This window comes from Astyanax mexicanus, chromosome 12, assembly GCF_023375975.1.
Source record: "Astyanax mexicanus isolate ESR-SI-001 chromosome 12, AstMex3_surface, whole genome shotgun sequence".
Taxonomy (NCBI): Eukaryota; Metazoa; Chordata; class Actinopteri; order Characiformes; family Acestrorhamphidae; genus Astyanax; species Astyanax mexicanus.
The window spans coordinates 10,500,670-10,523,125 of record NC_064419.1 but is presented as its reverse complement, the minus strand read 5'-3'; the positions used below and the strand labels follow the sequence as shown (position 1 = coordinate 10,523,125).

General features: G+C 40.3%; 1 protein-coding gene across 6 annotated transcripts in view; it reads right to left on the bottom strand.

Annotated features, from left to right (window-relative positions):
• LOC103032091 (ERC protein 2) overlaps window positions 1–22,456 on the bottom strand; it is a 452,130-nt gene that overhangs the window by 388,929 nt on the left and 40,745 nt on the right. For all 6 annotated transcript variants that reach the window (XM_049485683.1, XM_049485682.1, XM_049485684.1 and 3 more), the window contains one exon: window positions 14,688–14,759. In XM_049485683.1, the coding sequence (XP_049341640.1) occupies window positions 14,688–14,759 (72 nt within the window). The remainder of the gene's footprint in view (window positions 1–14,687; window positions 14,760–22,456) is intronic.

Below are 22,456 nucleotides of genomic sequence, written 5' to 3'. Positions count from 1 at the left end.
CACCTGGAAAATATTAGAATAATAACCACTTAAAAACCATTTGGAATACGTTAGGAATTGCCTAGCAACAAGTTAGCAACAGCTTAGCAACCACCTGGAATATGTTCGCAACTGCCTAGCAACCAATTAGCAAGCACTAAGCAACGATGTGGACTACATTAGCAACTGCCTAGCAACTACCTAGCAACCACTTAGCAACACTTTACTTTATAAGATAATTATAAGCTTTATAAGCTATAAACTTTTTGGACTTCAACATTTAGCCGAAAGTCAACAGCATAGCAACCACTCTTCACACGCTTTAGACAGAAATATCTTAGCAACCATTTTAACTATTCAACGTTATTTAACTATTTAACGTACTTTTCCAAGCCAACTTAAAGTTCGTTATCGAACTTTCCTTTTCTAGTTATTATTATTATTCTCGCCACGTTTTATAAACAACTACTCCTCCTAGAGCTTTCGAGCTAGAACCACGAAACTTCACACAATGGTAGAACTTATAGCCGCGGGGTGTGCTTGTGCTTTTTGGAGCGATACATCGTACGATTTTCGTAAAAACTTCGTAAACGTACGCCCTTTTTTCCATAGACAATGAACTAGAAGAATTTTGAATGGCTGTGAGCGTCACAATTTTTGAGATACGAAGACGAAATTCGGATGGTCTATAGAACTTAGTGAGTTCTTTCCAGAAATATGCTTTACGAAACGATACGTCGTACGGATTTCGTACAAATGTCGTACGAAGTTGCCCCATAGAAATGAATGGGGGGCCCAGAGTTCCATCTCGCACACCAGCAGCTCTGCGCACGGAACCCCTTCTCTCCCCTGCTCCTCCAGTACTGTGAGTGTATGGAGGAGCTGCTGTATGGAGCAGCTATCAGTCAAAAGTTTGGACACCCCGGCACCCCAGTCAGGGCTTTGCAACCACCTATTAACTAATTAGCAACCACCTTAGCAACCACCTGGAAAACTTTAGCAACTGCCTAGCAACCACTTAGCAACCACTTTAGAAATGATGGCAACTGCCTTGCAACACCTTAGCAACCACCTGGAAAATATTAGAAACTGCCTAGCAACCACGTAGCAACCATGTGGAATAAATTAGCAACTGCCTAGCAACCAGTTAGCAACCACCTGGAAAACGTTAGCAACTGCCTAGCAACTGCTTAGCAACCACTTTAGAAATGACAGCAACTGTCTAGCAACCACTTAGCAACCATTTGGAATATGTTGGCAACTGCCTAGCAACTACTTTAAATTGATAGCAACTGCCTAGCAACCAGTTAGCTGCTGCCTTAGCAACTGTCTTAGCAACCACCCGGAAAACGTTAGCAACTGCCTAGCAACCACTTAGCAACCACTTTAGAAATGATAGCAACTGTCTAGCAACCACTTAGCAACCATGTGGAGTACGTTAGCAACTGCCTAGCAACTACTTTAAAAATAATAGCAGCTGCCTAGCAACCAGTTAGCTACACCTTAGCAACCACCTGGAAAATGTTAGCAACTGCCTAGCAACCATTTAGCAACCACTTTAGAAATGATGGCAACTGCCTAGCAACCAGTTAGCAACACCTTAGCAACCACCTGGAAAACGTTAGCAACTGCCTAGCAACCACTTGGCAACTACTTAGCAACCATGTGGAATACGTTAGCAACTGCCTAGCAACCAGTTAGCTACACCTTAGCAACCACCTGGAAAAGGTTAGCAACTGCCTAGCAACCGCTTAGAAACCACTTTAGAAATGATAGCAAACTGTCTAGCAACCACTTAGCAACTATGTGGAATGTGTTGGCAACTGCCTAGCAACTACTTTAAAAATGATAGCAACTGCCTAGCAACCAGTTAGCTACACCTTAGCAACCACTTGGAAAACGTTAGCAACTGCCTAGCAACCACTTAGCAACCACTTTAGAAATGATAGCAACTGCCTAGCAACCACTTAACAACACCTTAGCAACCACTAGGAAAACGTTAGCAACTGCCTAGCAACCACTTAGCAACACCTTAGCAACCACTAGGAAAACGTTAGTAACTGCCTTGCAACCACTTAGCAACCACTTTAGTAATGATAGCAACTGCCTAGCAACCACTTAGCAACACCTTAGCAACCACTAGGAAAACGTTAGCAACTGCTTAGCAACCACATTAGTAATGATAGCAACTGCCTAGCAACCACTTAGCAACACCTTAGCAACCACTAGGGAAACGTTAGAAACTGCCTAGCAACCACTTTAGAAATTATAGCAACTGCCTAGCAACCACTTAGCAACCATGTGGAATATGTTAGCAACTGCCTAGCAACTGCTTAGCATTCACTTTAGAACCGATAGCAACTGCCTAGCAACCACTTAGCAACACCTTAGCAACCACTAGGAAAACGTTAGCAACTGCCTAGCAACCACTTAGCAACCACTTTAGTAATGATAGCAACTGCCTAGCAACCACTTAGCAACACCTTAGCAACCACTAGGAAAACGTTAGCAACTGCCTAGCAACCACTTTAGAAATTATAGCAACTGCCTAGCAACCACTTCGCAACACCTTAGCAACCACTAGGAAAACGTTAGCAACTGCCTAGCAACCACTTAGCAACACCTTAGCAACCACTAGGAAAACGTTAGTAACTGCCTCGCAACCACTTAGCAACCACTTTAGTAATGATAGCAACTGCCTAGCAACCACTTAGCAACACCTTAGCAACCACTAGGAAAACGTTAGCAACTGCTTAGCAACCACATTAGTAATGATAGCAACTGCCTAGCAACCACTTAGCAACACCTTAGCAACCACTAGGGAAACGTTAGAAACTGCCTAGCAACCACTTTAGAAATTATAGCAACTGCCTAGCAACCACTTAGCAACCATGTGGAATATGTTAGCAACTGCCTAGCAACTGCTTAGCAACCACTTTAGAACCGATAGCAACTGCCTAGCAACCACTTAGCAACACCTTAGCAACCACTAGGAAAACGTTAGCAACTGCCTAGCAACCACTTTAGTAATGATAGCAACTGCCTAGCAACCACTTAGCAACACCTTAGCAACCACTAGGAAAACGTTAGCAACTGCCTAGCAACCACTTTAGAAATTATAGCAACTGCCTAGCAACCACTTTAGAAATTATAGCAACTGCCTAGCAACCACTTAACAACATCTTATCAGCCACCTGGAAAATGTTATCAACTGCCTAGCAACCACTTAGCAACCATGTGGAATATGTTAGCAACTGCCTAGCAACTGCTTAGCAACCACTTTAGAAATGATAGCAACTGCCTAGCAACCAGTTAGCTATACTTTAGCCACCACTTGGAAAACGTTAGCAACTGCTTAGCAACCATGTGGAATACGTTAGCAACTGCCTAGCAACTGCTTAGCAACACCTAAGCAACCACCTGGAAAACGTTAGCAACTGCCTAGCAAACGCTTAGCAACCACTTTAGTAATGATCACAACTACCTAGCAACCACTTAGCAACCATTTTAACTTTTCAACGTTATTAGCGTACTTTTCCAAGCCAACTTAAAGTTCGTTCACGAACTTTGCCTTTTCTAGTTATTATTATTAAGTTGGCTTGGAAAAGCCAACTTCTTGTTCTTCGTAATCTTATTATTATTATTATTATTATTATTATTATTATTATTCTTACGCCTTTTTTTCTGTACGCTACTCCTCCTAGAGCTTTCAACGTAGAATCACGAAACTTTCACGGATCGTAGGACCTATGCCAACTTAGCGTGCTTGTGCTTTTTGGAGCGATTTATCGTACGGTTTTCGTAAAAACTTCGTAAACGTACGCATTTTTTCCCCATAGGAATGAATGGGGCGAAATTTTAAACGTCCGTAACCGCCACAATTTTTGAGATACGAAAACCAAATTTGGCGAGCTTATAGATCTTACCGAGATCTTTAAATTAATAGCAGGTTGCGAAGCGATACGACGTACGGTTTTCGTACAATTTTCGTACGAAGTTTTCCCATAGAAATGAATGGGGGGCCCAGAGTTCCATCTCGCACACGAGTAGCTCTGCGCACGGAACCCCTTCTCTCCCCTGCTCCTCCAGTACTGTGAGTGTATGGAGGAGCTGCTGTATGGAGCAGCTATCAGTCAAAAGTTTGGACACCCCGGCACCCCAGCCAGGGTTTAGCAACCACCTATTAACTGCTTAGCAACCACTCTCTCTTTCTCACTCTCTCTTTCGCTCTCTACTTCTCTAATTCTCACTCTCTTTCCCACTCTCTCTCTATTTCTATATTTCTCACTCTTTCTTTTGCTCTCTACTTCTCTACTTCTCACTCTCTCTTTTGCTCTCTACTTCTCTATTTCTCACTCTCTTTTGCTCTCTACTCCTCTATTTCTCACTCTCTTTCTCACTCTCTCTCTACGTCTCTATTTCTCACTCTATTTCTCACTCTCTCTCTACTTCTCTATCTCACTCTCTCTTTCTCACTCTCTCTACGTCTCTATTTCTCACTCTCTCTCTACTTCTCTATCTCACTCTCTCTTTCTCACTCTCTCTCTACTTCTCTAATTCTCACTCTATCTTTCCCACTCTCTCTCTACTTCTCTATTTCTCACTCTTTCTTTTGCTCTCTACTTCTCTACTTCTCACTCTCTCGTTTGCTCTCTACTTCTCTGTCTCACTCTCTCTTTTGCTCTCTACTTCTCACTCTCTCTTTTGCTCTCTACTTCTCTATTTCTCACTCTCTCTCTACGTCTCTATTTCTCACTCTCTCTCTACTTCTCTATTTCTCACTCTCTCTTTCTCACTCTTTTCTACGTCTCTATTTCTCACTCTCTCTACTTCTCTATTTCTCACTCTTTCTCACTCTCTCTCTCTACGTCTCTATTTCTCACTCTCTCTCTCTACTTCTATATTTCTCACTCTCTCTACTTCTATATTTCTCACTCTCTTTTTCACTCTCTCTCTACGTCTCTATTTCTCTTTATTTCTCACTCTCTCTACTTCTATATTTCTCACTCTCTTTTTCACTCTCTCTCTACGTCTCTATTTCTCACTCTCTCTCTACTTCTCTATTTCTCACTCTCTTTCTCACTCTCTCTCTACGTCTCTATTTCTCACTCTCTCTACTTCTCTATTTCTCACTCTCTCTTTCTCACTCTCTCTCTACTTCTCTATTTCTCACTCTCTCTTTCTCACTCTCTCTACTTTTCTATGTCTCTTTCTTTCTACTTTTCTATTTCTCTATTTCTCTCTTACTCTCTCTTTATTTCTCGCTCTTCTCTCTACTTCTCTTTCACTCTACTTTTCTGTCTTGCTTTCTCTTTCTATCTATCTCTCTACTACATCCTTTTTCTTTCTCTACTTCTTTATTTCTCGATCTCTCTTTTTCCCTAATTCTCTTTCTCTCGCTCAATATTTCTCTCTACTTGTCACTCTTTTTCTCACATTCTCGGGTGTTCTTTCTCTACTTCTCACGCTGATTTTCTCTCTACTTCTCTATTTCAGGCTCTCCCTTTTTCTTTACTTCTACATTTAACACTCTTTCTTTTTATCTACTACTGCCTAGGAACCAGTTAGATACACCTTAGCAACCACCTGGAAAACATTAGCAACTGCCTAGCAACCACTTAGCAACCATGTGTAATACGTTAGCAACTGCCTAGCAACCAGATAGCAACACCTTAGCAACCACCTGGAAAACGTTAGCAACTGCCTAGCAACTGCTTAGCAACCACTTTAGAAATGGTAGCAACTGCCTAGCGACCAGTTAGATACACCTAGCAACACCTTAGCAACCACCCCAGATACCATAGCAACATCTTAGCAACCACCTAGCAACACCTTAGCAACCACCCTAGACACCATAGCAACACCTTAGCAACCGCCTAGCAACACCTTAGCAACCACCTTGCAACCACCTAGCAACACCTTAGCAACCACCCCGGATACCATAGCAACACCTTAGCAACCACCTAGCAACACCTTAGCAACCACCTAGCAACACCTTAGCAACCACCCTGGATACCATAGCAACACCTTAGCAACCACCTAGCAACACCTTAGCAACCACCTAGCAACACCCTAGCAACCATCTAGCAACCACCTAGCAACACCTTAGCAACCACCCTGGATACCATAGCAACACCTTAGCAACCACCTAGCAACACCTTAGCAACCACCTAGAAACACCTTAGCAACCACCCAGGATACCATAGCAACACCTTAGCAACCACCTAGCAACACCTTAGCAACCACCCTGGATACCATAGCAACACCTTAGCAACCACCTAGCAACACCTTAGCAACCACACCATAGCATCCACCCCGGATACCATAGCAACACTTAAGCAACCGCCTAGCAACCACCTAGCAACACCTTAGCAACCACCCCGGATACCATAGCAACACCTTAGCAACCACCTAGCAACACCTTAGCAACCACCTAGCAACACCTTAGCAACCACCTAGAAACACCTTAGCAACCACCCAGGATACCATAGCAACACCTTAGCAACTGCCTAGCAACCACCTAGCAACACCTTAGCAACCACCCAGGATACCATAGCAACACCTTAGCAACCACCTAGCAACACCTTAGCAACCACCCCGGATACCATAGCAACACCTTAGCAACCACCTAGCAACACCTTAGCAACCACCCTGGATACCATAGCAACACCTTAGCAACCACCTAGCAAAACCTTAGCAACCACCTAGCAACACCCTAGCAACCACCTAGCAACACCTTAGCAACCACCTTGCAACCACCTAGCAACACCTTAGCAACCACCCCGGATACCATAGCAACACCTTAGCAACCACCTAGCAACACCTTAGCAACCACCTAGCAACACCTTAGCAACCACCTAGAAACACCTTAGCAACCACCCAGGATACCATAGCAACACCTTAGCAACTGCCTAGCAACCACCTAGCAACACCTTAGCAACCACCCAGGATACCATAGCAAAACCTTAGCAACCACCTAGCAACACCCTAGCAACCACCTAGCAACACCTTAGCAACCACCTTGCAACCACCTAGCAACACCTTAGCAACCACCCTGGATACCATAGCAACACCTTAGCAACCACCTAGCAACACCTTAGCAACCACACCATAGCATCCACCCCGGACACCATAGCAACACTTAAGCAACCGCCTAGCAACCACCTAGCAACACCTTAGCAACCACCCCGGATACCATAGCAACACCTTAGCAACCACCTAGCAACACCTTAGCAACCACCTAGCAACACCTTAGCAACCACCTAGAAACACCTTAGCAACCACCCAGGATACCATAGCAACACCTTAGCAACCACCTAGCAACACCTTAGCAACCACCCCGGATACCATAGCAACACCTTAGCAACCACCTAGCAACACCTTAGCAACCACCCTGGATACCATAGCAACACCTTAGCAACCACCTAGCAAAACCTTAGCAACCACCTAGCAACACCCTAGCAACCACCTAGCAACACCTTAGCAACCACCTTGCAACCACCTAGCAACACCTTAGCAACCACCCCGGATACCATAGCAACACCTTAGCAACCACCTAGCAACACCTTAGCAACCACCTAGCAACACCTTAGCAACCACCTAGAAACACCTTAGCAACCACCCAGGATACCATAGCAACACCTTAGCAACTGCCTAGCAACCACCTAGCAACACCTTAGCAACCACCCAGGATACCATAGCAACACCTTAGCAACCACCTAGCAACACCTTAGCAACCACCCCGGATACCATAGCAACACCTTAGCAACCACCTAGCAACACCTTAGCAACCACCCTGGATACCATAGCAACACCTTAGCAACCACCTAGCAAAACCTTAGCAACCACCTAGCAACACCCTAGCAACCACCTAGCAACACCTTAGCAACCACCTTGCAACCACCTAGCAACACCTTAGCAACCACCCCGGATACCATAGCAACACCTTAGCAACCACCTAGCAACACCTTAGCAACCACCTAGCAATACCTTAGCAACCACCCTGGATACCAAATCAACACCTTAGCAACCACCTAGCAACACCCTAGCAACCACCTAGCAACCACCTAGCAACACCTTAGCAACCACCCTGGATACCATAGCAACACCTTAGCAACCACCTAGCAACACCTTAGCAACCACCCCGGATACCACAGCAACACCATAGCAACCACCTAGCAACACCTTAGCAACCACCTAGCAACACCTTAGCAACCAACCTGGATACCATAGCAACCGCCTAGCAACACCTTAGCAACCACCTAGCAACACCTTAGCAACCACCCTGGATACCATAGCAACACCTTAGCAACCACCTAGCAACACCTTAGCAACCAACCCGGATACCATAGCAACACCTTAGCAACCACCCGAATCCCATAGCAACACCTTAGCAACCACCTAGCAACCCTCTAGCAACCACCTAGCAACACCTTAGCAACCACCCCAGATACCATAGCAACACCTTAGCAACCACCTAGCAACACCTTAGCAACCACCCCAGATACCATAGCAACCAGTTAGCAACCACCTGGAAAATATTAGAAACTGCCTAATAACCACTTAAAAACCATTTGGAATACTTTAGGAATTGCCTAGCAACAAGTTAGCAACAGCTTAGCAACCACCTGGAATATGTTCGCAACTGCCTAGCAACCAATTAGCAAGCACTAAGCAACGATGTGGACTACATTAGCAACTGCCTAGCAACTACCTAGCAACCACTTAGCAACACTTTACTTTATAAGATAATTATAAGCTTTTCACCATGTTAGCCAAAACTTTTTGGACTTCAACATTTAGCCGAAAGTCAACAGCATAGCAACCACTCTTCACACGCTTTAGACAGAAATATCTTAGCAACCATTTTAACTATTCAACGTTATTTAACTATTTAACGTACTTTTCCAAGCCAACTTAAAGTTCGTTATCGAACTTTCATTTTCTAGTTATTATTATTATTCTCGCCACGTTTTATAAACAACTACTCCTCCTAGAGCTTTCGAGCTAGAACCACGAAACTTCACACAATGGTAGAACTTATAGCCGCGGGGTGTGCTTGTGCTTTTTGGAGCGATACATCGTACGATTTTCGTAAAAACTTCGTAAACGTACGCCCTTTTTTCCATAGACAATGAACTAGAAGAATTTTGAATGGCTGTGAGCGTCACAATTTTTGAGATACGAAGACGAAATTCGGATGGTCTATAGAACTTAGTGAGTTCTTTCCGAAAATATGCTTTACGAAACGATACGTCGTACGGATTTCGTACAAATGTCGTACGAAGTTGCCCCATAGAAATGAATGGGGGGACCAGAGTTCCATCTCACACACGAGCAGCTCTGCGCACGGAACCCCTTCTCTCCCCTGCTCCTCCAGTACTGTGAGTGTATGGAGGAGCTGCTGTATGGAGCAGCTAATTCTCAAAAGTTTGGACACCCCGGCACCCCAGTCAGGGCTTTGCAACCACCTATTAACTGCTTAGCAACCACCTTAGCAACCACCTGGAAAACTTTAGCAACTGCCTAGCAACCACTTAGCAACCACTTTATAAATGATGGCAACTGCCTTGCAACACCTTAGCAACCACCTGGAAAATATTAGAAACTGCCTAGCAACCACGTAGCAACCATGTGGAATAAATTAGCAACTGCCTAGCAACCAGTTAGCAACCACCTGGAAAACGTTAGCAACTGCCTAGCAACTGCTTAGCAACCACTTTAGAAATGACAGCAACTGTCTAGCAACCACTTAGCAACCATTTGGAATATGTTGGCAACTGCCTAGCAACTACTTTAAATTGATAGCAACTGCCTAGCAACCAGTTAGCTGCTGCCTTAGCAACTGCCTTAGCAACCACCCGGAAAACGTTAGCAACTGCCTAGCAACCACTTAGCAACCACTTTAGAAATGATAGCAACTGTCTAGCAACCACTTAGCAACCATGTGGAATACGTTAGCAACTGCCTAGCAACTACTTTAAAAATAATAGCAGCTGCCTAGCAACCAGTTAGCTACACCTTAGCAACCACCTGGAAAATGTTAGCAACTGCCTAGCAACCATTTAGCAACCACTTTAGAAATGATGGCAACTGCCTAGCAACCAGTTAGCAACACCTTAGCAACCACCTGGAAAACGTTAGCAACTGCCTAGCAACCACTTGGCAACTACTTAGCAACCATGTGGAATACGTTAGCAACTGCCTAGCAACCAGTTAGCTACACCTTAGCAACCACCTGGAAAAGGTTAGCAACTGCCTAGCAACCGCTTAGCAACCACTTTAGAAATGATAGCAAACTGTCTAGCAACCACTTAGCAACTATGTGGAATGTGTTGGCAACTGCCTAGCAACTACTTTAAAAATGATAGCAACTGCCTAGCAACCAGTTAGCTACACCTTAGCAACCACTTGGAAAACGTTAGCAACCGCCTAGCAACCACTTAGCAACCACTTTAGAAATGATAGCAACTGCCTAGCAACCAGTTAGCTACACCTTAGCAACCACTTGGAAAACGTTAGCAACTGCCTAGCAACCACTTAGCAACCACTTTAGAAATGATAGCAACTGCCTAGCAACCACTTAGCAACACCTTAGCAACCACTAGGAAAACGTTAGCAACTGCCTAGCAACCACTTAGCAACACCTTAGCAACCACTAGGAAAACGTTAGCAACTGCCTTGCAACCACATTAGTAATGATAGCAACTGCCTAGCAACCACTTAGCAACACCTTAGCAACCACTAGGAAAACGTTAGCAACTGCTTAGCAACCACATTAGTAATGATAGCAACTGCCTATCAACCACTTAGCAACACCTTAGCAACCACTAGGGAAACATTAGAAACTGCCTAGCAACCACTTTAGAAATTATAGCAACTGCCTAGCAACCACTTAGCAACCATGTGGAATATGTTAGCAACTGCCTAGCAACTGCTTAGCAACCACTTTAGAACCGATAGCAACTGCCTAGCAACCACTTAGCAACACCTTAGCAACCACTAGGAAAACGTTAGCAACTGCCTAGCAACCACTTAGCAACCACTTTAGTAATGATAGCAACTGCCTAGCAACCACTTAGCAACACCTTAGCAACCACTAGGAAAACGTTAGCAACTGCCTAGCAACCACTTTAGAAATTATAGCAACTGCCTAGCAACCAGTTAGCTACACCTTAGCAACCACTTGGAAAACGTTAGCAACTGCCTAGCAACCACTTAGCAACCACTTTAGAAATGATAGCAACTGCCTAGCAACCACTTCGCAACACCTTAGCAACCACTAGGAAAACGTTAGCAACTGCCTAGCAACCACTTAGCAACACCTTAGCAACCACTAGGAAAACGTTAGTAACTGCCTTGCAACCACTTAGCAACCACTTTAGTAATGATAGCAACTGCCTAGCAACCACTTAGCAACACCTTAGCAACCACTAGGGAAACGTTAGAAACTGCCTAGCAACCACTTTAGAAATTATAGCAACTGCCTAGCAACCACTTAACAACATCTTAGCAACCACCTGGAAAATGTTAGCAACTGCCTAGCAACCACTTAGCAACCATGTGGAATATGGTAGCAACTGCCTAGCAACTGCTTAGCAACCACTTTAGAACCGATAGCAACTGCCTAGCAACCACTTAGCAACACCTTAGCAACCACTACGAAAACGTTAGCAACTGCCTAGCAACCACTTAGCAACCACTTTAGTAATGATAGCAACTGCCTAGCAACCACTTAGCAACACCTTAGCAACCACTAGGAAAACGTTAGCAACTGCCTAGCAACCACTTTAGAAATTATAGCAACTGCCTAGCAACCACTTAACAACATCTTATCAGCCACCTGGAAAATGTTAGCAACTGCCTAGCAACCACTTAGCAACCATGTGGAATATGTTAGCAACTGCCTAGCAACTGCTTAGCAACCACTTTAGAAATGATAGCAACTGCCTAGCAACCAGTTAGCTATACTTTAGCCACCACTTGGAAAACGTTAGCAACTGCTTAGCAACCGTGTGGAATACGTTAGCAACTGCCTAGCAACTGCTTAGCAACACCTAAGCAACCACCTGGAAAACGTTAGCAACTGCCTAGCAAACGCTTAGCAACCACTTTAGTAATGATCACAACTACCTAGCAACCACTTAGCAATCATTTTAACTTTTCAACGTTATTAGCGTACTTTTCCAAGCCAACTTAAAGTTCGTTCACGAACTTTGCCTTTTCTAGTTAACTTTAATTTCTGAACAAAATTAGCAATTAGTCGACAATGAAAGTAGTCAACAAATTTAAATCATTGACATTGTCGATTATATTGAATAATCATTGCAGCCCTATGTAATATTTGGAAACTCGGTCCTATGTCAGTGAAAATATTTTCTAGCTTATTTAATAAGCACAAATACATTTTTATTTGGAGCTGCTAATGGTTTCTTATGCCCGGTTTTTCAGTCGCTGACAGTTTTTCATTGATCCCAAACAATAAATCTGATCGGAGGGAAATCGGGAACCCCTCGGCGTTCGCTCAGTCGTGTGGTGTGAATATCTGAAAGACACTCGCCAAGCTGTTGCCGAGTGATCAGCGTTGAGTCGTAGATGCCTAGCAAATATTTGGCATGCTAAGTATCTGATCCAGTTGGCAACTGGGAGTCAAAAACTGTAACAACCTACAGCCAATGAGATCATGTAGAAAGTACCACTTTCTCTTTCCCTGTTATATCACTGTTAAAATCTAGAGGGAGCTCGCAAGCTATTCCTCTATTAATAGGGATGATAGAGATAAAAGCATGTATTTTACTTAAAAAAAGTTAAGAAAATGTTCCTGTATATTTCTATTTTTCTACAGTAAACAGGTTTTAGTCAGTAAAGATGCTACATTACTGCTACTGTGAGCTGATTGACTGGTTGGTAATCTGATGCTGATGCTTTGAATCAGAGCATGGTTAAAATGTTTATTAACTGGAGTTTAAAAACGTAAAAAATATGCTTGCGGTACTGAAGCATTTGATTCGGTTCTGTGTTGAGGACATAAGTAACTATATTTCAGTATAAAAATGATCGGAAATTTGTCAAATCTGATTTTGCTAAGTTGCTCCATATGAAGCCATTCATTTTATACTCACTTTAAGTGAGTATTGTCCTCTCTAGAGATTCTTTGAGGCATTGCTAGTTCTCACATGGGTTTAGTTCTGTTGTTCTTTTGACAAAACATGTTTCTAAAGAGCTGTCAGGTGAGTCTGCTATTTCCCATGGTGAAAATTGTGCTGTAGCGTGAAAGTCTCAACAACTGAAGGACTCAAAAACTTAGTAGCGTGTAGTGTGAACCTGGCATTAGTGTTATTTGCACATTTCTTTATGGATAAAAGACTGAAATTTCCAACAATGTCTCTAAAGAATCAAAAAGCCCTTTTTTAAGTTTTCTAAATTTCCTAATCAATTAAAAAAAGAGTGTTTAAATGTGTGCTCTATAGTCATAGATTCAAGGCGTTTACATGATTCTATAATATAAATATAGTTTCACACTTTTGTTGTTTCCAAAACATTAACATCTAACAAAAGTACTGGGGCTCAATCATTGTTTCTTCTAAAATAGAGAATATTTAAAAAAACCTATCTAAAAAAGAGTTTATCCTATATTTGTTAAAAAAAACAGTTTCTACCATTCATAAAAGACTTTCTACTAGATTTTAGATTTTGTACTGGATAAAGCACGGATATACCAGAGATCACAGTTCCATTACTCCCATAGGGGGCTTTAAAACCCTATAGCCCACACCTTACACCAAGCAACAGGTTGGTGCCAACAGGTTCACGTTTATCTGCTCCAGAGAGCCTTATTATATCGACAATGCTCTTCAGCCACTAGATACAGAAAAGCTGTAAAAGCATATCTGCACATCTGTGCAAGCAATAGTAGCAACTTACTGCTGAATGCACTAAAACGTGGACTTATAGTGTATAACTATATTTTCTATACATTTTAACATAAATCTATTCTAAACAATGTCATGGGGTATACATATATGTTTTTTTTCCAGCTATATGCAGAAAATTAATTCTCATGCAGCCAGAAGTTCAGTATAAGAAACTGTAGCTCCAGCTTGATTCTAGCAATCGGTAGTTAGCTGGGTCAATGATATGGATCTGTGTCAGCTGTGCGGTGCAGTCTACCATCTGCATTACTGGCACGTTCTCAAAAACCACAGATCTGGAGACTAATGTATATGCTGTATATATATGAGTCTGTTCAGGTGCCTCTTAAACCCTGACCCCAGTATCTGCTTACCGATGGATATTCTGTTATGTATTTTAAAGTTATAAACTCTAAATTAAAAGACTTAAAAGATATAAATAGCAACAGCAAGTCAATAAAAAGAGTGTTAGTCGAGTTAATAGACCAAATTGATTAACAATCCAAAGAAGTTTGGGTTGTTAAGTGCATAATATTTTACTGTGGGAATAATAATAATAAAAAAAAAAACATAATTACCAAGCTACTCTTAAATCAGCTGTACGTAGCACAAATATGACCAGATAAAGATGATCTAGCAAAGATTCTAAGATTATCAGACAATAATCTCAAGTTCTCCAGGTATCACACTAAGAAATGCTCAACCAAAAGTCGCAACCAATACTATTAGCCTAATACTAATAGCATATGCTAAGCTAACTAAAGCAGTGCAGTTTTTTTTTGTCTTGTTTTCTCTTACCTTCAAGTCAATGACCGTCTGCAAGGCCTTGGTCTTGGCAGGATCTGTCTGTTGATTCCTCCGGTGCAGCTCCTGAGGAGGAACGCGATAGAAATAAGCTTGTCTACTCATCATCTTTAAGCACCAGCTAAGAACCTGCCTTTCTGTCTCGATCTGTCTCAACGTCTCGTTCACTGTTTCTATCTATTTATCTATCTATCTATCTATCTATCTCTCATTAACTCTTCATTAATAAGGCTGTTCTCTGTTTTGTTATTCGAGTCTACGGCTCTAGCCTTCAGACTCCATCCCCCTCCTCAGCTTTCCAACCTCTTTCTACTGAGCTATAACTTCACTATCATTCACTATCAGCTTTCTTCAACTATTTGTTTGCGTTTCTGCCTCTCAGACAAGCATAAGCATCTTCACGCTACCCTTTCACACCCTCTCTCTGTTACTCCATCTCTCTCTTTTACGCTCCCTCTCTTTCTTGCCTTGTTTCCTGCTAAAGCTGATGCTGCTAAGTACTTTTGTTCATGCGCAGCTACAGGTGCATCTGTCTGTTTCTATCTCTCTCTGTCTCTCTCTCTCTGTCTCTCTATCCTTCGCCGTCCTGTCTCTCACTATCTCGCTTTCTCTCGTTCCGTCTGCAGTTCGCTCTCAAAACACAAACTGCTGGCACATGCGCTATCAGCCTGCCTGGCTCTATCAATAATTAATGTGGACAGTCATGCACACAAGCGTACACACACACACACATACTGACACACTGACACACAGGCACACACACACACACACACACACACACATAAATACAGAGTTTGCAGTCATTTTTGATGTGCATCTGCTCCTTAAAATGGGACAAACAAGCTTACTGCATACATTAATTCACTATTATGTCCACTGTTTTCGGGGTACATCTCAAACCTTGCCCTCTTATCGCTATATATTTGGGATTCCTGACCTTTCACTAGGGTTGCAATTAGGGGTGAAACGATTACTTGAGTAATTCAAGTTACTCGATAAAAGAAATTGGTCGATTATTTTTTTGTGCCTCAAGTAATCATTTAATTAATTTTAAAACACAGAGCACGGACTTTAGCACAGACTTTTAATGTGAAAAAGTGAGGTTAGCATTACATCAACCACGCACAGGAAGCAGGTGGAGGTTTTTGAAGCGGTGAGCAGGTAAATTTAATTTATAACATTATTATAAATGATAACATTAATGTACCTTAATAACATAACGACAGCCCTGTGGAGTTCTATATTTAATACAGGCTTTATGTAGTGAGTAAACACAGCACTGTGGGGTTTATAAAAAAATACATGTTAAAGTTAGCTGGCCATGAACTTACTGTATTGTCATTTAGCTAAGATGCACAACATAAAGCCAATGTTTATGCCTTTATTATTGATTAATGCCCTTTATTTAATACTTACAAGAAATAAGTTAAAACTTTATTTATAAATTATGAATGATTAAATTATTACTTGTGGTATTTATGTTAATTTTGTGTTTTATTGATTTATATTTGTGTGCAATGTGGAAAGGCATGTTGTGAATTTGAAAATTAAACCAATTGGTCGTTCATTATTAAGTAAAATTTCTTATTTTATGAAATCTATTATTTTATGTTTTATCGATTTTTCAGTAGAGTACTCGATTACTAAAATAATCAATAGCTGCAGCCCTAGTTGCAACTAATGACTACTTTCGTAGTCGACTAATCTGCCGATCATATGTTTGATTAGCCGATTACTCTTGTCTACTCCATCATCCTTCACAGCATAAATAAGCAGGTCAGTATCCTTTGCTGAGACGCACAAAAGTGCTGCACTGTTAAGATACCAACACGCCAAAGTCAGAGCTCACCTGCCTCTTAAAGGGAATGACTAGTGGCACACTGATTGGTTTATTTCACGTTACGCTCAAAACACAAAACACAGAGAATTAGTACATGTCTTTTGCGCATTTCGAGCCGCACAAGGCGTATTTTTTGCACCCTCACGATACCAAACGCATGCGGACCTGCCCTACATACAGCTGCATGATCTGTAATTAATCAGAACTTTGCTAGTTATGACCCACGCCCTAGACTGGGCAGAGAAGAAGAAAAGAGGGGGAGCGAACTCAGAGTATTTAGGGTGGAGTTCGGGGCAGCTTCTCTGTAAAGCGTGAATTGGAACCCCCCCCCCCCCCTCACACGAAGAGAAACAAGAGGAAAAGAATAAAATTAAAGAAGGAGGAAGATGGGGAGGAGGTGGGTGCGAGGTTGTTCAACGAGCAGGTAGAGAGGAAGTGACGATTTAAATAGGGAAGAAAGTGGGAGGAGTGAGGGAGTGGATCAACTCCCAAAACTAAGCTATAATACATAGCTCCAATTTTTTAGCCTATTTATTCAAGAAAAGAAGCTTATTTATATGGAAATCATTTATATGGCCATTTAGTACTTTTCTTTATTTTGTAATAAAAATAGTACGTTTTGATACTGTTGTTTCAATAATAAAAGAAAAGAAGCTTATTTATATGGAAAACATTTATATGGCCAATTAGTACTTTTCTTTATTTCGTAATAAAAATAGTGAGTTTTGATACCATTGTTTCAATAATAATTAAAAGAAAAAAAAAAAAAAACTAATGTATGGCTTGTTTGTTTTTTAACTGCATCACCAAAGTATCGAATCAGGACTCTGTATCGCCAGATACTCAAAATCATGTCAAATGACTCGGACCCTGGGATAAAAATGTGATCAGGGCATCCCTAGTAATCATTCAAGATATGTTCTGTTGCTCTGATACGCTTTATTTACGGTAGACACATTTTTTTTATCAAATAAATCCTTAATTCACTGACCAAGAAGTGTGTCCCGATACTCAGAGGCGGTCTTTGCATAGAGGCATTGCTAGGCAACTGCCTTGGGCCCCTCCCACTGCAGCCCACTGTAGGGCCCCCCTGACTAGTTGCAAACTTCCCATAGGCCTACAGCTGGTAATTGGGGCCCTTTGGACAGTAATTCACAGATTTCAATAATTCACAGTGCGTTCAGAAATGGTGATTCTTGTATGTTTAAAATGGAAACAAAGACAACACAATAAATTACAAAGAAATACAGTTCAGTCCACACCCCCTCTCTTTCGCGTTAAAATGGAATATTCCATTCATGCCATGTGGCCATGCCGTGAACCGCTAATGCGGGGAATTAAGGTGAAATTAAGTGTACAAGTGGGTTGTGAGCGAAGCCATAAAGCACTTGCTACAAAAAGAAAAAAGGAGGAAGAGGCTAAACTAAAAACAGATGCTCTTCCAAAACTGATAAGCTTTTTTTATCAATAAAATACAAAAAATATTTAAAATGAATAAAAAGTAATTAATATAAAATAAAAACTCATTTAAAACACAATCAAAAGCTATCTAATAGGCTAGTGCACAGAATAATTTTAGTTTGAGTTAGTTTCAGTTTCAAATAATTGAAACAGCTCACCAAAACCTCTACCTATCCTTTATATTTGACAATATTTGATTACTTTACAGGTCCTCACTCATCTTAATTTTAGTTGTTATATTATTTTTAGCCTCGCGATGAATTTAGCTCCGTGCTGCGGGAGGGAGGGAGGGGGAGAGAGAGCGCAGCGCGGCTCATTTTGCCTGATTTCTCTTGATTAAATATCAAGAAACATGTGAATTAAATAACTTTTAATACCATATATTTTAATTCACTTGATAGGACCTTATTTATTAAAACGTTTTTTTTTTTTATCGCAATGCCGCGCGCACTTTCCTTTTGACTGAGGTGCGCATTCCATATGACTGACGCTAAACTGTTTGATCCAGTTGTTATATTATATTATATTAATACCATTTTAACGTTTTTCATTTCTATGTTTTGAAATTCGTTATATTATATTTTTGTCAACATTTTGGGTTTATTTTCGTTTGTTATTTTTCTAATAATAATAGAATTTACATAATTTATTTTCAAAGTACCGTGCCTAACACTGGCTGACAATGAGCAAGTTTCCTGGCACAACCAGCATAAATTACGTAAAATGTTCAAAATTAATACAGACATGTAGAAAAACGAAGACGAAGACAAGCTGTAACCTAGATATAAATAATAATAGTATAATAATAATAGAATAATAATAGAATAATAATAAATAATAGAATAATATGCCAATTAGGCATATTTGTAGCAGTAGGGTATTTTAATTTTCATCCCTGACTCTAATTCATTTAAGTTATATACCTGATTTGATCTTTTTTTGTACAATCCCTGCTAAAGTTTTAGGTGAAGGAGACCTAAAGTTTCTGGAAAAAAAAAACAGTGGGTGTGGCATCATGATGGTTACCATCCATCATGATGTAGGGTCATAAATGAGGATGGACGATGATATCATCCATCGGCACAACCCTATTTCTGGCATATTAATGTTGATGGGCCCCCTAGCTAAATTCACCTTGAGCCCCCAAATTGCTAAGTCCGCCACTGCCGATACTTTTGTCCTTTCAGTGTATTGGGTCATTGTTCTTATCACACTTCAAATCCTTTAAATATGAAAAATGATATGCAATATAAATGTTAGTATCTACTTTTTTTTATTACTTTAGAAATTCACTGCCGTACCGTATATCACTGTAGGGTCAAATCCCTGAATGTCATGCAGATATGTAAGCAGCTTCTGAAGCATGTCTGAGTGAGAAAGCATGTATGTGAGTTTGTTTAGTTTGGAGCAGGTAATATTACCTCCCGCCTGCTCTGCAGCTCATATCCATTAGTATGTTGTCAGCAAACTAAACTGATAGCATCTCAGTCACTCACTCTCACACACAGAGCTTCTCTCCAGCAAACTGTCATCCTGCATACCAGAGAAATACTCACTAAATCCACCAAAAAACACTGAAAAACTCATTCCAGCCCCATTTACGTGCTGTACCTCTACAGGGACTGACCTTCAACCTCACTAAGTTTGACTGACATGTGACCTCTACAGCTTCTGATAACTGCTCTAGAAAGTCTACAGCTAAAATGTAGGTTTAAAATGACCTGTACACACACAGACACACACAATTTTCCAGTTCTCCATCAGATCACTAGTGCTAAGATAAAGAAAGTCTTTTTTAACTGTTTTTTTTTATTCTTCTAAACTCTGTAAGTTACTTTATTTGTAATTTTATAACACTAATCTTTTTATCTCAGCAATATGAGTGTTTTACCTGAAAAGCACCACATATGATTTAAACAGATGTAAATAAACACACATACAGTAAAACATAACAAAAAAATCTCATTTTTAACTAAGTATGTTATATCCTGTGAGCAAAGCTGAAGATCAAAGAGTAGAGATTCCAGATTTCTCCTGGATGCTCCTCAGCCAGCATGTGTATATTATGTTCAGTTCCGTCAGCAGCTCACCTGCTGTTTTACCAATTTACCAATTTACCAAACCAGGTGTTGAAATAGAAATAACTCTATTAAACTCAGATAAGGAGAGATTAGGAGATGTTTTAAGCAAAACAGTTGCTTTTTGTGAAATTGCTGTTTGTATTTATTGTAATGCTAATGTAATGTGTTTTACTGAGCTAATAAACACTTACTGCTAAAAAAAAAAAGCTTTTTCTTTGCTAAAATTCCCACAGGTGCATAATTCGCAAAATACTGTATATGTTTAAATATATTTGTGCCAAAACTCAGAAGCAAAAAAATGAAGCAGAATAAAACAAGAGATTCCAGAAGCAAAAGTATTTAACAGCAAAATAAACAGGAAAATCCAAAAAAACAAAACAATTAAAGAAAAGACTGACAAAATCCAAACTTCAAAGAATAATAAAGTAACACAGTTTATTTAAATATACTATATATTTTCTTAAATTATCTTATATTTGAATTTAAATTATTTATTTATTTATTTATTTATTTATTTAAATTATATTATATTTGAATTTGCAACAAACACTGTCTCCTATTATTTTTAAGATTTTGATTGCGGATTTTATTTTTTTTATTTTTTGCGTAAAACTTTTACTACAAAATTCACTCCATAAAAAGCCGCCATACCCTGTTTATGAAATAAGTGTGTCCTGCAACTTTTGACAAAACCTGTATTGTTCCAGAAATTATTGCAAGAAATTTTGTCATTTAAAGACATTTTATGCTGATAAAATCATAATATTGCATAAAAATGCAATTGCAAACTTTTAAAGAATCAATAAATGTTTAGATAATTACAAACATTCAGACATTCAGAAAAAGTGTGAATACGAGTTATCATGTTATCATTCATGTTAATTGTCTCTTTGTGGATTACAATGGTCCCTCTATGCTTTTAAATCATGAATTAGACCAGCTATGACAAAAAACTGACAACATGTTTTCCATCAGAAGTTAAACTGTGTTGTACTAGTTAAATGCTATAAAAAAAGGTAAGAATATCAAGTTGTTGTTGTTTTGCAGTCTATTTGATGTTCCATGTGTTTAAAAACACATTTTCATAGGGTTTAGTAGGTTTTTATTATATTAATATTACTGAATATTACTAAATAAAAACAAAATAATAAAAAAGCTGTGTCTAAGCCAGCTTTTATACCCTTAAACATACCCTAATCCTGCTTTTGAGAAGTTTTGAGAAATGTTTATTACACCACATTCACTGCATAACTTTTAAATCTTAGAGTCTTAGATCATTTTCTTGTGAGAGCCTGAGACCGTCAAATGTCCATCACATCATTCTAAAACACTACTTTTCAAAACACAGCCCCCCTCCTCTGGCTATGAACCCATCCCGTTAGCAGCGATTACCAGGATTTAGCGTGCCCTGCCATTTAAGAAGCCAACTTGCCAATCAAGTGCTTGTTAGCCAGAAGGTCAAGGTTCAACTTATGAGGTTTCCATTGTTCCTGCCGGCCCACCTGCATGAGGATGGCAAGATCGAGGTTAGATCTCCTTGTTTAGGATTCCTCCTGGCTTTTGTCTTGTTTAAGTCTGGTTTGGGGGCTGGCAGAGACGGAGCAGAGCGGCTTGATGTATTTGTCGTGTTAGCGCGGGAGTGGAGAGAGAGGATTAGGGCCTGTCAGGATGGGTTCGACCCATCCAGATCAAACGGATTACACTTGTCACAGGGGTCTTCAAAGAAGCTGCGCCAAAAACGCACAGGGAGAGCTCCAGGAAGGGGAAAAGATGGGGTTTTGTACATGGGTAATCCCCTTTTTTGGCAGTGTGTGTGGGTGTGTGTCTGTCTGTCTGTCTCTGTTACATTGTGTAAATCTAGATATAGTATACAGTAGATCTGTTCTCACTAGCAGTAGGCTTAGAGAGAGAGACACACACACACACACACACACACAAACACACAGAGGATATACATTCATTTGTTTTATGTTTTATGTTTTGTCTGATTGTCTTTTTGTAAATCTTCTTTATGACATCAGCTGTAAAAAAAAAACTGTATATGCACAATACTAGAGTTGGGCGATATGGCCCTAAAATAATATCACAATATTTCATGGTATTTTTGCGATAACGATATTTTTGGGGATATGACAAAACACTCAATTAAAACATAAATTAAAACACTACAGATTTGTAAAAGAAGTCAGTGATCCAGAAAGCCATGATACGAATACTACACTCCAAATATCTCCATAAATGCAAAATAAGTTTTTTTCCCTCTTTCCCTCTTGTGGTTTACAAATTGCTTTGTATGCTTCAATTGTTATTATTGTTATTATTATTTTTTTTTTTCTATTCATTAATTTCTTTTTTCTTCCCCCTTTTCTCCCCTACCCCCC